Source organism: Amblyomma americanum, chromosome 1, assembly GCF_052857255.1.
Source record: "Amblyomma americanum isolate KBUSLIRL-KWMA chromosome 1, ASM5285725v1, whole genome shotgun sequence".
NCBI lineage: Eukaryota > Metazoa > Arthropoda > Arachnida > Ixodida > Ixodidae > Amblyomma > Amblyomma americanum.
In genome coordinates, this window is record NC_135497.1 from 307,225,377 (window position 1) to 307,241,577 (window position 16,201).

The following is a 16,201-nucleotide window of genomic DNA, read 5'->3' on the forward strand; positions in this document are numbered from 1 at the left end:
ATTTCCCACTCGCCACCAGCCAGCCATCCCCCTCCCCTTGCCACTTGTAGGAGAGAGTGGGAGACTCGGTACAAGCAAAAGTGAAAATGACTAAGAAGAAAATGACTTGGACAACAGCAGGCCTATGTGCAAAGTAGGTAGCGTCCCAAAATTTCTGAGAAAAAAATGAGGCTTGCGGGAGCTATTCCTTCTCTGCATTGCTTGGTAAAGGCAACCTGGGTCAGCCCCACCAGTGGCTGTGTTTGAAACAGCCACCTGCCAGGGCAGTGGCACATCGCTCAACCGCTGCACATTGCACCTGTATTGGTATGAGGCCTTGTCGCAATCTATCAATGTGACGTGTGTAGTTTCCTGCTTACTAAGCAGTGTGCTCGCTCAGCAGCACATTAGTGCGCCCACAGGGAAATTTTTTGAAGAAAGAAAAAACAGTTTTCTTGTACTTCCAGGACCCACGGCGGGCAAGTATTGCCATTAATGGACACAGTGCACACGTGCGCTTATAATTATGCATTGTCATCGAAATCCCACTCATCAATGAACACAAGTGATATTCAAACCTGGGGCCACACAGCATGAAGCGAGCACTCTTACCGCTGCACCACAAACTGAAACACTCAAGGAGGTCATTATTGGTTTTAAATATGTACTCTGGGGCTGAACAATAATACAGTTAACAAACCGTAGTGTGCGGTTAGCCGGAATTAACAAACAACCATTGGTGACAAAATGGGGAGAGTAAAAAGGAAAAGACGAATTTCGCAGACAGCAACAGGTCTACGTGCAATAGAAAGCCTCCCAAAAACTATCCGTGCAAAAATGAGGCTTGTGGGTGCTAATGAGAAATTGGAATTTGAATAGAATCAGAAATAGAATAGACGGGTAAGTGAAAAACAATGAAATCAGAGTCGGAACAGATTGGCAAGTGAAAGAATAATGCCATCACATTATTAATTGAAGTAATCGTCCCTAAACTTTTTTTTACGTGTGTCCTCAATGTCTCGTAGAAGTGTCTGCAATTCTGAATAGCTCACGTTTTCATTAACACTGGCATTTCTGGGGAACAAAAAAGTGCGTAGTTGACACACTCAGGATTCCTCTTATTGTTCATCTTCATCACTGGTAGATGTTGTATCTATGGCATTTTGAGCTTGTTGCACTAGTTGGGTGTTGTGGATTGGCTCTGTGGTAAGATCAGGGCACTGCATCACTTTTTTCATTGCTTTTTGTTTATATTCTGACTGCCACTACTGCTGTCAGAGTGGCAATGACAGGAACCACTTAGAGGAAAACAAATATTTTTATACCTCCTGTAGCTATAATTTTGTTAATTTCTCACAGGGGCACATAAAAAACACTCAACTGTGTTCCCAGTGAGATCAGTACATAAGGGACATTAAGGCTCCCAAGTGGAGAACTCGGCTCACATAGAGAACCAGCTTAGGAATCCAGTGACTCGTGATGAGTGAGTGAGTATGCAAAAAAAATTTCGTTTCTGTTCCTTGCAGCACCATGGGTCTAAGCATGGGAAGAAGCACCATACAAAGAAGGCCAAGGATGCAGTTGACATTGCTGCTGAAGACGAGAAAGCCAGCATCTTGAAAGACAAGAGTGCAGAACTGGATGCTGAACGTAAGGACAACTTTGGTTTGTTGCTAGTTGCTTGCTGCAAAATTGATTGCTCATCAAGCATTGACTGTGCAGAGTACTCCCAGGGTGACTCAGCTCCGGGGTTTGCACAGGCCCTTGAAATCCTTGAATACCATTGAATTTTGAAAAAAATGTTTTAAGAGCCCTTCAAACTCTTTAAATTTTGATGCACTTCTTAAATTCGAATTCTCTCTTAGTGGCTGCCCTCACCGTTCGATCTCATTCCACGTGGCTTTTGCGGTATTAGAGGATATCAGACGTCCACTGCTATACACGAGAGTGGTGCTGGTGAATACTCTCAAGGTTTGGTAATATGCAACACAACTACACTCAAAAGTAGAAGGTTGGACAGCCGCTGCCGCCACAGCTCAGTTGATAGAGCACCATACATGCCTTATGGAGGTCGTGGATTTAGATCCCACTGGTAACATGTGGTTCTTTTTTCCTCTACTTTTGAATCCATTACCTTTCAGTTAAGAATGATTACACTACTAATTTCCCATTAATCAACACCATGAATTGAAAAAAGAAAACATCCCCCATTATGTTTCCTTGGCTCCGGTGACTGTTATTTGGCTTCCTTCATATTTATGTCATAATGAGCCCTTCACTTCCCTACCATTGTCTGCTCAATAACTCTCCTTGTCAAGGCTAACAGTTTCTGTCGGAAGGCCACAGAATAGAAAGCAGAGATGGTAGCCATGGAGAGGGTAGTCAGAGCTAAGCAAGAGTCAAAGGATTCCTAATCTCTGTGATCCAAAAAATATTTCTTGCTCTCCTTGTCTGTAGCCCTTTTGTATCCTTGAAATCCTGGAATTCTCCTTGAATTTTAAAGGGACACTGAGGAGAACCCTATCAAAATTTTTTTGTTAGCAATATCTGATAGTTCGGCATTTCATGGCTTTGTTGACGCTTGTCCGGGAGCGAAAGATGCATTTATTTCAAAGAAATTTGGATTCGAAGTTGAAAAATTTTTTCCCGCCGCTCCGATTCAAACTTGAGAACTCTTATGACGACATGGAGAACTCTTATGACGACACAGAAAGGAGTGACGTGAACGTGACGTAAACGCAGACTCCGTGATTTCTGGCAGGCAGCGGTGCGGTGCGCTACCTTCCTTTGCAAGCCTCAGAGATTCGTGACATCCATGAAGTAAGGAAAATTCCTCCATGGTGGCGCCTCTTGTCCTAGGAAGTCATCACGCTTGTACTTGCGAGATTGGCCTGTGGCGGCGATACCTGTATTTTGGTTCTTGCTATTTTCTACATTACAAGAGCTTTGTTTTCAGGAAGAGTGGTGTTTTTGTGATCAGGAGCTGGTATTCTATGGATACAAGCCAACTTCAATTTCTCCTCAGTGTCCCTTTAAGCCAAATGTTCTGTACGAACTTTGCTCAGCACTTTTTTTACTGCAACAGAGGGGCTTTGAAAAATTTTTCTTGAATTCTGGATTTATATGTATTTAGTAAGCTGCACTGAAACATAATAATGTTGTGTGACCTATTTGTGTTCTTTTACATGCTTATTTTTGTTCATATTTTAAACGTGATTAATAATTCAAGTCGGCCACTTACCACAAGTGGCAATGCACCACCTGGTTTTTTGCCCTATGTAACAGAAAAAACGCATATTATTATTAATGTATTTTTAACATTATTTCTGGAGGTACTTCCAGCAATCGTGCAAAGAAACTGTCACTGCAATGACAGAAATAATATGTGTAACTCCAGCAAAGAACTGTGGATTTATACATAACAGTTCTGATGGTAACTGGGTATATCATGAACGAAGGACATTTCTTTGAAAATTGAAAAATATAATCCTGCAGAAATAAAATGAGTGCACCAACAATCCTTGAGCCTTTGGACTCTGATGGCATGCGTGCAGGATGCTTGGTTTTATAGTTTCAACTTGTGGTCCCTGCATATGGTTGCAGGTGTCCTGAAGGATCCCTGCAGCAAGGTTCGGTGTGGCCCAGGCAGGGAGTGCATCATTAATGAGGACTTGACAGCTACATGCGAGTGTGTCTCGAAGTGCCAGCCGGAGGCTGACCCCAGGAGAAAGGCAAGTGAAAGTAGTGTTGTGTTTGGGACTTTGTTTTATGCCACTGTATGCTCATGGTTGGTTTGGGACTAGCGTTTACTGATTGGTGCCGTATCACCAACTGCTTGTCCTGCACCAGTAAATCATCTTAGTGTTCAAGTAAGTCAGCTGCCCATTTGTGGAATGAAGCTATGATAATATGTGTGTATGGCAGTTTATGGCAGCATTTTACTGTATATGACACTGATTCATGCGTGGCAAAAGTTGCAGTCATTGTGCATTTGATAAAACCTGCAGCATCTGTACCTTAAACATATCGATACTTTACTCTAATTAAGCCTGGTGGCTGCAACACTTTTTTTTTTACTGCACTCTAATGTAGTGTATGCAACTGTAAGAGAAACATGCGACTTGTGATAATGTCATAACGACAGGGCGTTGCCTAAATAAGTGCCTCAGTGAACGCCACAGAAATGTTAGAGATGAGGGGTCTGGTAATTTGGCTCGTCACTGCTGTGTTCACAAGTGCGCACTTTAGTTTAAAGAATATTCGGTGATAGGCAAAGATGTCAATCAAAAAACGAGAGAGATAATTGAAGCTGTGGCAATGGAAAAAGTGGGGATGGAAAATCGTTTAGTGGAAATTAGTGCTTGTGTTGTGTCCCTTCCTTGTGCGCTATGGAACTTCATGTCTTCATGGAGCTGTTTTTTTAACTTGGCGATGCAATGTATTGTGGGTGGTCTCACATGTCTGACTAAGCATTTTTTATGCAATAACAGTTTTTTTCAAGAGTATGATGGTTGTAAGCAGTCTTAAGCAAACTTTGGACTCTTGTCCTTCAGTGTAGCAAAACAGCAGCTGCCAAAGGAAAGGCCAAAATTGACAACATCTAAATGGTAATTGGCTGCAGGTGCTTTGTAAGCATTTTAAAAGTATTTTTCCAGAGTGCTCAGTAAATTTTTTTTTTTTGCAAACTCACCTTCTCAGTTACATTGTCTTATATTCCTGGTTCACTAACAATGCCTATACGCATGTGCACATTCTTATATTTTGGGCAGTCTTGGACACTAGAGTGCAAGCTTTGATTGCGGCTGACACGTCAATGCTGGTTTGTGTAAAGCAGCCAACTTATTTAATTTTATCATATTATTACTTCTTTATGCAGCTGTTTATCTAGTTTCCAGTACATATTTTACTTTTGGCTGCAAAACCATTCTCTTGTTATCAGTGCAGTGTATGCTGGCGGTTTCATATAACTGATTTCTCTGTTTCTGCAGGAACCAATTGACAAGAGTTTGTAACAGGATTTTTCGATTACCTCATTTCAGGTGTGCAAGCAACCACAACCAGACATGGGAGAGTGACTGTGAGCTGTACCAAATGCGGTGCCTGTGTGAGGATGAAAAAGAAGGCTGTAAGGGCGAAAAGTACGAGCATGTCCACATTGATTATTATGGAGCCTGCAGAGGTATGGACTTCTAGTGTCAGTGAAGATGTGTTCTGAAACATATAGTATTCCAACAGTGTGTGGTGCAGCACATACGCTGCTGTTGCTGCTGGTAAATCAGTAGTAGGTTGTTTGGGAGGGCATACCACTACAAATATCGCAGAATTGTATCAGAAAAAGTGTGTAAATATCTGTGGTCATGAAAGCACTAGTACTTTTTAATGTACAGCTGAGATATTGCTTGTATTTGGTAATAGGAGTGGTCGTTTAATAACACTTTTAGGCAAAAGGCCTCCAAAGTTCAACAGATGTGGCCAGCTGGGGTTCATATTGTTCTGTATGTGTATACCTCAGTGAATTTTGCGAGTGACCTGTTAATGTGATATTAACAGAATGATTTACAAGCATTCTTCATATTGCCCATTGAGTCCTGTTATCAGTTGAAGCTTTTATTTTTTTACCTGTTCATGTGTATGCCAATACATTTTGCTAACTGTGAAAGCAGACAGTTATGATTCATGGGGCATTCTTTTCATTTTCCAAGGCTCTTGTAGGCCAAAATGTCCTGCTGCATCATGTCAAAGAGCAGAACCATGCATTGGCATCATAAAGCTGGTTTTCAGTAGTTCAGTCCTCATAGGACCATCTGATTGGTTGATTATCAGAAATGTAAATAAAAGTTAGGAGGACGCTTAAGCATAGCCTTAAGAGTAGGTGCCCCTCCGGCACGCTTGAACCAACGACCCTTTGTGGCATATGCGTTATGTGCCCGCCTGGCCCACAGAGGGCCTGGGTTTGAACCCCAATGCTGGCGAACTTCTTTTTTCATTTGAAACTTCTGGGAATATTTCCATCATATTTCTAAGGCCTTCCTATCAATCCTAGGTCACGGTGACGGCTTTTCGACCCAACAAGCTGTGTATGCTATCGCATAAAAAGGAAGGCAGAAAATGTACATACATTGTGTGGAACCATGATACATGATTGAACTATAAATAGATTGAATTTATGTCAGTATACTGTGTAAAAATATGGTTTAATTTATGCATGAAAATGATAAATACTTATGCACCTTGGTTAATAGTACATATATTCTCACCAGCCACAGGAACACTGTAGGCTATGAGGCATGCTGCAGTGGAGAGCTCTGGGTTAACTTTGATCACGTGAACTGAAACCTCGTTAGGCAGGCATTTGTTGTGCTTAACCTCCATTGAGATGTAGCCAGGGCAGCTGAAATCAAACCCATGAAGTAGTGCTCAACAGCCAAATGCTATAGCCACTGAGGCGGGTTTAAATGATTATGGTTTAACACAAGTTGTTTGGCAGCCGCACAGTGGAATAGAATTTCCAGGTCTGTATATAGTGTGATGGAAAAAGTCTGCCTGTTTAATGCCATTCTGGTTTGGAAAAAGTAATATGTACTCTGAAATCCCATTAGGCACCATATATCTAGCAAAAGTTTCTCTTTATGGTAACTAAGAATATATCTCAGCCAAACATTTAATCATAAAATGCTATTCAAGTGAGCGGTTATTCAAAGAATGTGGAATTAAATGCTGTTTAACATGTACCAACGTGGAAAAAAATATTATGGAGCACGCTTCGGCGTTTGAAACTTTCTCACTTATTCTGCATCGCCAAAGCATACCCTGTAGTATTGTGGCCGGAACTGCACAGCCAGCTCTTCATGAAAAGAGAGAACTGGCATCTGCGTTGTGCTTACTGATTCTCAGAGGCGATAGTCAGTTACATGAGAAGATACCAACAAATAAAAAAGTGGTGAGCACCTGCAACAGCTGTATGTGAAAGCTGCAAAATCACTTTTTTGTGCTACTAGTACTGCACAGTGCGAGTTAGCTATAAAGTTTCATTTGCATACACGGTTTAGAGATGGCAAAAAGCTTGCACTACTTGCTCTCTGCAGAACTGCCCAAGTGCTTAGACGAAGAAATGGAAGACTTCCCACGTCGCATGCGTGAGTGGCTCTTCAACGTGATGCAAGATCTGGCCAGGAGGCACGAGCTGAATGAGCCCTACAAGAAACTTGAGGAAGAAGCGGAGAATCTGCAGAGCCGCCAGTGGGTCAACGCTGTCATCTGGAAGTTCTGCGAACTTGATAGCCACCCGCATGACCGGTGAGATGCGAGTGTGCTGTTGCAGTACATATGATTAATATATGATTAAGCCAATCGGTTTTTGGGGTTTTTCAAAATTCAGGAAGTAAGAATCAGGCACTGAATTTTTGAGCTGGAAATTGGATATTAATCAGGTTTTTTTTTCAGAATTTGCACAATCCCAAGTTTCTTTCGGTTACTCCCGCCAGTGGAAAGAGTGGACCACATGCAGTTTTTTTTGTAGGGGATACATTGAATATTTACTAAATGGTGTAAATGTAGTGCACTTGCAAGAAGAAAATGTTACAAAATCGCATTTGCCTCTCACAGTGACAGCTGTTTGAGCTCAGAACCTTTCCTGGGCCTTATGGGGTTCTCCATCCACGCTTTCTCTGGTTGTTGTAGGTCACAATCAGGTACTTCTGTGTTCACCTGCAGGCCAATGAGAAAGTGATCTAAGTGAACTTTGGCCATATAGGTTAGGGAGCAGCTAAGAATATGTGCCATTACTTTCAAGAATGCACCATCTGTGGTCATGTAATTCAGGTGGGGACAGAGAGTGAGTGGTGTTTTGTTCAGATGTGGGGTTCAATGCAGCTTTTGCTTCTTTGCTCTGGGAGTGGCCAGGATGTCTGGTAGTTTGTTTTTTTTTGCTTACAGTTCTTCCCTTGCACACTTCACCACCTGTGTATGTATCATTCCTGCACCAACGCTAGACCTGCCCATCCTTACAAGTGACTGGTGCGCAGAAGCATCCTTCTAGTGTCACAACTGCCATTTGGAAAGCATGGCAACGTTAGTTGTTAGCGTGGGGTAACACTTAATACAGTGTTGCCAATTAGAACTCAGGTTATTAAGTGCGTCTTGGAGGCTGCTTGTGGCAGGTACTTTCCAAGTGCATCCTTAAGTGCAGCCATACCTAATGACTATGGTGAAAGGGGGTTCAAAAGTACTAACAATTACTAACTAAAGAGACCTCCCTGGAATGGATACAACAGATCTGCTAGCTTTCATGCTGTACATTCAGCTGTTTACACTGGCAGACTGCATTTCTGAGTATGGTGGCCTTTCAGGCATACTGGGTTCAGCTTAGTTTTATGAAACTCAGTCAGGGTGTAAAGTTTTTGAAAACTGGGGTTTCGACTAGAAAAGAAGGACCTCAAAAGTTAGCCTCAATCTTTTTTCTCTTCCAATGACACATGAAACAGGGTCATTAGGCAGCAGATGTGTTGAAAAAGTGCTTAAAAAAAAATTCATCAAGAGGTACAATGGTTTCTACTGCTACTTGTATTGCAGGGCTGTTTCAAGGCATGAACTGTTCCCACTGCGCGCCCCTCTCCTTTCGATGGAGCACTGCATAGCTCCGTTCCTGAATGCATGCGACAAGGACGACGATCACACCATTACTCTCAAGGAGTGGGGAGACTGCCTGGGCCTTGAGGATGGTAAGGAGAAAAAAGGATTAATTTCTGTGCCACAGTTAAAACAGTGTTAAGAGGTATGTAGCAGTGGAGAGCCGTGGATTTATTTCAACGACCAGGGCTTCTTTACCATACATTCTCCAGAAGCTCAGCACAAGGGATTTCTTGCATTTTGCCACTATCAAAATGTGGCTGCTGTGGTTGAGACTGAGCTCATGATCTCAAGCTTTGAAGTAGCTGCAAACGCGTGCAACCAGTGCTGCCTGCACTACTTTTGATCAAGTGAAGGTTGGGTGCTTGCAGCTTGCTTCACCAAAAAAAAAGTAATAAGGCGTGAGCATACTGCATTGCAACAATCAGATAAAAGCTGAATCCTTAAGAAAAGAATATCATGAAAGAAAAGTTGCTATCAGTGCACAAAATGTAACTGTAAGCTGCTCATCAGAGTGCATCGATGCAAACTAAGATAAGGCAGAATTAAAAATTTGAAGTTATCATGAAATCAGTAGATGTGGCACCAGTAGTAGGCCTTCGCATGATATTACATATGCTGGCCTGGGCTGCCCATATACTGTAGTTAGAGTTCAAACAGTCTTGGGTCAGCAATTCAAAATGAAATACAACCAAGGTGCCTAATTCTATATTATGAAAGCTTGTATCATTTGACTGCAGATAAAACATATTCACAACTATTAGATCTTTGTTTACAGTGTCAATTTGCACAGTGCGGCCAAAATCAAACGTCAACGTATGCCCGAGACCCCTAATTTTCTACGGCGGAAGATTTTAAATTAATTCCACCATTTGAGAAGAACGAACATGCAATATTCAGCAGGAAGCCTCCCATGTGTTAACGCATGCGGCCTTTCGCGTAGCAGCAGCTGCCGTGCTGCTGCTCCTTACCGCCACACTGCTTCATACTGGACAGTTCTGGACACGTTTGCCCATTTTCCCCTTCCCAACCAGTCAGGGCTCTTTCAGTGCCTTTTTCAAATGCCCATGCCGCCTGCTCTCCGTTTTGTAGCAATCTTTTTTGCTAGTTCGTGGCGTGCTCTTCGCATTGATGGCCCAAAGTTGTCGAGAAGTTGCTTTTTCCACGTAACTTTTAAGCCTGCTAGGCAAGCTTTCTGTGGTCATCTTGAACAGTGAACCCGCCGCGGTGGCTCAGTGGTTGGAGCGCTCGGCTACTGATCCAGGCACATCTTTCTTCCTTCCTTCTTTTACTCCCTCCTTTATCCCTTCCCTTACGATATACAAGACAGATACTGTGCCATTTCCTTTCCCCCAAAACCAATTATTATTATTATTATCTTGAACAGTGAAAAAAAAAAAGAAAAATTGTGCTCTTTTCTTAGAGTGGTTCAAAATATAATGTGAGGTGCGCTCTGAAGCAGATAACTTGTTAAAACTGGCGCTATATTTGTGCAAATGCGAATATTGCTTTATCCCGAAGTATCCTGACTTGACTTCCCATATAAGTTGAGCTCGTTGCTGTGAGCCACAGCCCTCTAGCTTGTGTGAGCGGATGGTGGAGCAAGCATGTGATGGCATCAGCAGAACTTCGTTCCTTACCATGTTCTACTTTTCAAGAGAACTGAGATGGTTAAAATAATGAAATTCTCATACAAATACTCCTAATTTCAAGCATTGTTGCCTGCATAAGCTGCACCACAGATGCTAAGCCATAAAAACGGCACTTCTGTTCCCCCAAACTTGCACAAGCCCAATTTTATTAATTTCATCCAAACTCAGTTTGCAGGGCAAACATCAGTGTTGCTTCCCCACTAATATATAAAGGGAATGTGGGGTAGCTGCTACCACACAATTCCGTGAACAATACTAGAATCCGCGACTTTACAAGGAATCGCGGAAAGGTAGGGGCCTTACCTATGCCGTATTCCTCAAGTGTGCTGCGAGACATCGATGTACAACAGATTAATGAATATACACTTAACAAGACCCTTTATGTAGAAACATGAATCATGCTAGGTGGTTGCTAACTACAGTTGAGAAGGGAAAGGTAAAAGGCACAAGTTCTTGGCATTAAATGATGCTCATAAGATCACCAGTGAGAACCTTAACTGTATAATAGTGTCATCAGCGCTTGTCTCTCCACAAAAAGGTGGGGCCCTCCCATGCATCCTTATTACATAAGTGCATGAGTTCACAATCTTGGCAACTGCTCTACAAATGAAGCAAGCATTTGTATCCTGTTTCCTCCTCTCGTCCATTCGAAACACATGCCCCACCTAATGCAACACATTTGAAAAAAATGCTTTCGCACTTTCATATGTTTTTCAGTCAAGGGCTGATGGTTTCCCATGGCAGGGTGAAAGCCTCCCCCAACAACCCCTCCCCTTAATTGCAAGTGCTGGAAACTCATGATCAGCCATACGTTGCTCCAACAAAGGATTAATGCAACAGATTCATGCGACAACCCTCCCCCACAACCATGTGGCTAGAAAGGAATGGAATCCAGCTTTCTCAAACCTCTTGTTCACTGAAGTTTGTCCCTGGCTAAGGATACTGAATCGGGGTGAATTTTTCATGTTTGCCCTGCTGTCCACACTGGCTGCAGTCGAGTGGATCAGTATATCTTAATAGTTAGAAACTCAAATGAGGAACTGACCTCACTGAATCTGATGGTAACGAACTGTACGATGTTTCATTCACAGGTGAAGTCCAGGACAGGTGCGCTCAGATCACTGCCTAGTGCCTTCATCATGCCTGAACAACCAATGCTGCACAGTGCCTACCCTGGATCACAACGCATTTTCACAATTCTACACTGCCATTTTATATATTCTTCTATGGACACACTGCTGTCAGCATGACATGCATTTGCTTTACCAGCTGTAGCCTGGCAAAGAACTTTTTACTCTTGTTGTTGTTGCTGCCTCAAGCTGCTTGTAGCAAGACTCATGTAGTGTGTGCTATTTGCAGAAAATAAAGGTACTTAAAAAAAATATCTCAAGTTCTGTTGTCTGCATAAGCAGCACCACAGATGCTAAGTCATAAAAACGGCACTTCTGTCCCCCAAACTTGCACAAGCCAAACTTCACTCATTTCATCCAAACTCAGTTTGCAGGGCAAACATCAGTGTTGCTTTTCCACTAATATTCATCACAAAAGTTCCAAAGATGCCTTTACACTGCCCAGTATTTTGTAGAGAAAAGCAAACAAGCAACAAGAGCAAAAAAAAGTGCACATTAAACAGTACAGCACCACAATCTTTTTTTACAAAGCATGTTCTTTATTGTGGTGAAAATATACCTGTTATCCATCCAACACATCAGAAGTGATGACATCAAGGACTCGTTTACAAAACATGACTAGATGTACAACAATACATTATGAACAACCAACACAGCATCTTTATAAAAAACATGCCTTTTAGCCAAAGCACATTGTCTGGTATGTGCCTAATGGCAAATCAAACACAAGTGGTGTATTATGTGCTCAGTGCACATTTTTCTACCTGACCAAAAGGGAAACCACAACAATAAGACTTTGTTGCTATTTTCATCCCCAACCTGCTTTTGTGCATGCCCAGGAATAGGTAATCACAATGAAGCTTGTGAGCTTTCTCAGCTGAAGGCATGATATGTACACTTAACCCCAGGGTACAAAACATGTGGAAGTAGTGACTGGTATCTAGCACAAAAAACTAGTGCTGGGTTTCACTGCAAATTTTACAATATAAGTAACCCTTTCAGGGGTGAACTAAATGTCTAAAGAATGATCACGAATCGAGCACTGTCACGTCTTGGCTGTGCATCTCATCTCATGGGCCTTTGCTGAGCTAGCATTTTTTTCCAGGAGGAGTACTTTAACAACCTGCACCTTGAAGAAAGAAATGACACCAAGGCTGTTTCTCAAAGTGCACAATTCCAAGCAATGCAGCTGGCAAGGAGCAAAGGGATTTTTTCGTTGTTTTGTGAACACTGCGTGCAGTTTACTTTGGGATGTATAATGTACGGGCACCACCAGTCACATCGATAGTAGCTAAATGTTCTGCACTGCCTCCTTGAGGTCCCCCACACAACACTTTTTTTTTATCCCTGTTGACCTGCCATATAAGAAACTACAGAATGCAATTGCTTAAAAGGTGTAAATGACATGGAGGTCAGTGAAGTGATGGTAATATAACTTATTTTTCCCTCCTGTTACAACACAAAAGCTATCAAGTTCCAAACCTTGTACCGCAATTGCTTAGTGCGCACAACGCTGCAGTTTACCGCACAATAATTTTTTACCACTAAACTAAACTGTTCTTGTCTTGATCACATGTTAGGGATGATAGTCACATTGATAGTCCATTTCAGTACTATGGTAATCCCGCAGAGCCGCAACCTGACATGTTACTGCTCAGTCGGGAAACAAGCACGAGGGCACCCGTACAGAGTAAGATCTAGACTGACACACACTGCACGACTGCAGGTGAACTGCCACTACTACTTTATACACAGCAAAACTTCACTTGAGAGAGTCGGGGTGACAGCGACATTTATAACCAAGAAAATCGCATTTCATGTCGGCACACATTCTTAACGTCAGAATCGGGTTTGCTTCATCTGTGGACATACAAGCCATCATAAAAACATGCACATAAACACATATTTTTCCAATGGCTGCAAACAAAGGTACCACTCATTTCTTGTAAATCATACAGCAGTGCCCCTCATCTGAATTATAACCCCTCGCAGCACCTTTGATTGCTGGCATGTTGTATGCTGCCACACTTGATGAATATTTACCTAGTTCCATCAGCCACAATCTCTCAAGTGACATTTTGCAATGTAAATACTGCACAAACATAAAAGCAGCAGAAAAAAACAAACTCGATGCTCATTTCCCAAGGAAGCTGGCTGGTTTGGTCCCTTCTGTGCTTGAATGTTGTGACCTTTAAAAAAGGTGTTTTGCAAATACACATCAACACGCAGATTATGTGACAGACTGGCACATGTATTGGTAGTAATTCACATAATGCTGGCTGCTTTCTTTTGGCCTAGAACTATTCGTCTGTGAAAGAGGCCAGCTAGTGCAGGGTGTCGCCTTAAACATCCCTCAGGAGCACACCTGTGGCAAGGCACACCTACATGTGCCAGTTGGCGAAAGCCCTTCAGCAGTTTTATTATATGCCAAAGCAAAACTGGGCCTCCAATACACTTCAAGAGGTATATGCAAAGCAGGACACAAGACACTGGAATTGTCCATATTCAAGGCCCCTAGTGCATGTAACTCTCAGAAGTACTAAATTTTCTGCCTTTCCAGAAACATTCCATGTCCTGCAGTTGTTCCACTTAGTTTACTGCATTAAAGTTGCTACTAGCTTTAAACTGAAGCCTAACACTCTCTGCCTTCTCCTGCAGTTGACACACACAAGTGGGCCCTAGGTTGTCTTTTTTAACTACAGGCTGGTTGATTACATAAAGCGCCTACAGGACATGAACACAGACACACTTTGCACCACAAAAGCACGACTAGACAGCAATACAAGTGCAGACTGTGCTAGCGCTGCATCTCTACAACACCCTTCTCGTATAAAGGGACACATAAGCAACTACACATTTCTCTTTCACAGAACTAGACTTCCACAATGGTACCACTGTGATGCAAATAACCCATAAGACTATATAATCCACTAAGATTGTAGCCCTGTTTGACATGCACACAGCAGCAGCTCCACCAGCAGTTACTGTGTGTACAATACAATACGGGCATGCACATCACACTGTCTGCAATGCAGCATCTGCGCCATCCAGCAAGAGCCAGCTCCGACATCCAACAAAGCTCCCTTGTAAGCAGATTACTCGAGAAAAGGTGGCTGGCTCACATGCTACCTTAAAGAGAATGGGTTGCATTCTTGCATCCTGACATACACTGCAGCCAGCAGAGATTGCATTTGCGTCTAACATACATCAGGCTTCTAGAGCGCCCAGATGGACTTGCGCTGTGTCCCAATGAACTTTGTAAGATGCGCATATGCCTACTGGTAATATAAGAAGGCAACAACACCTAATAAACAATTCCTAGTGAACATGACTTGAGAAGCAACAAGAACCTAACATGCCATGAGAAGAATACTGCTGCAACCTTTTCAAAGCAGATGACCTTTTTTCCATTCAGTTACTAAAGGGCATCTGAAGACATTTTTAGACACCTGAAACTAAAAAGCTCAATGTTACAGCTCCCACCATCCTTTCACAAAAGTGTAGGAGCCCAATGAATTTTTTTCTCTCGAAGAAAATGCAAGAGCATCACATGCCAGGTAAGCATGTTTTTGATCTAGCAACACATGTTACGTTCACACCGTCGGAAAAACCAAATGTCAATGAGAACCACACAAGTGAAGACATGCACACATTTTCAAGACACCCCTAAAATCTAATACCAACCCTGGAAATAAGGTGCACCTAAGGATTAGACCATACATGGCATTTGAGAAACCAAACATGCTAGCCTACAGCTGAAATACTTTGATAAATGTTGCACTGGTGCCATGTGCAACGACACAAACAACCAAGTAGAGAAATGGAAATGTTACGCACTATATTGCATTACTGCAGCTGCCAGCTAAATAATGACAGGTACATTTGCACACTATTTGTTTCCAAATAAGTTCAACAGAAGTAGCCTCCAAAAGCTATGGTATCTAAGCAATCGCCTCTAATGAAAGTGTATTACGCATTTATGTGGATAACAAATACTACAATAATTGCCATTTTCATTACAACAGAACTCTTAAATTATTAAGGTGTACAGAATATTGGCGTTGCAAAGCTGATGCCAACTTGTCTTTAAATGTAGCGGGTAAATTTTTCATACAAGCATGTTCTTCAGCCTATCTGCCAGGCAACAAGCCCTAAACTCAGTTCAATTACCTAGTGCAAGGGTAGCAGCGCGCTGCATGGGCCCATCTGCCTTTGAAACCGATGGATGTTAAAACATCACTTACATCATGTCGCTCTGCCACATGGCTCAATCTGGATTTAACAAGAAACCAATTATAATGTAAATATAACACCATTGTATAGATTTTGACTGCTCTCACAAAAAAACTCTGTTGGAATTGAACAGGATGGACACGCTTGGTGAGAAAAACGTCATTCACAAAACTAAAACTTAGAAGTTAGACTCAAGAACTGAACTGATTACACATGCAGCCAAGAAATAAAATGACATAATAAATGTACAAAGTAACTGTTGTAGGAAGCAATAAAAATACAAGCAGCCATCCTGAATTTCAGTTTACGACACACTGTAATTACTGCATTAAACTGATCAGTCTGTTTGCATTAACATGGATGCATCACTTATAACAAATAAAAAAGCACTTGGATGCGTATCGAAGCAGATTTGCATGCAACATTTTGAGAAGTGCAGTCAGTGTGCACCGTTGCCGTACCACCCGATTCAGTGGTTGCCAAGAGGTTAGCCACCTGAACGTCAGGTGGTACCAGGTGCACCCCAAGCAGTAAGCTGTAATTTACAAATGCGTTTCCGACAACATGAAGGCCAAGAAA

General features: G+C 42.2%; 2 protein-coding genes across 8 annotated transcripts in view; one reads left to right on the top strand and one right to left on the bottom strand.

Annotated features, from left to right (window-relative positions):
• The window catches only part of SPARC (secreted protein, acidic, cysteine-rich), a 39,224-nt gene extending 27,581 nt beyond the window's left edge, over positions 1–11,643 (top strand). The window contains exons 3-8 of the mRNA XM_077649675.1: positions 1,506–1,629; positions 3,583–3,730; positions 5,019–5,158; positions 7,065–7,275; positions 8,551–8,699; positions 11,351–11,643. Coding sequence (XP_077505801.1) covers positions 1,506–1,629; positions 3,583–3,730; positions 5,019–5,158; positions 7,065–7,275; positions 8,551–8,699; positions 11,351–11,388 — 810 coding nt within the window. The 3' untranslated portion in view covers positions 11,389–11,643. The remainder of the gene's footprint in view (positions 1–1,505; positions 1,630–3,582; positions 3,731–5,018; positions 5,159–7,064; positions 7,276–8,550; positions 8,700–11,350) is intronic.
• Positions 11,644–11,791: 148 nt separating this feature from the next.
• The window catches only part of LOC144115332 (uncharacterized), a 22,089-nt gene continuing 17,679 nt past the window's right edge, over positions 11,792–16,201 (bottom strand). For all 7 annotated transcript variants that reach the window (XM_077649673.1, XM_077649669.1, XM_077649672.1 and 4 more), the window contains one exon: positions 11,792–16,201. This exon is cut by the window's right edge and continues 2,193 nt beyond it. The gene's annotated coding sequence lies outside the window, so the exon portion shown is untranslated.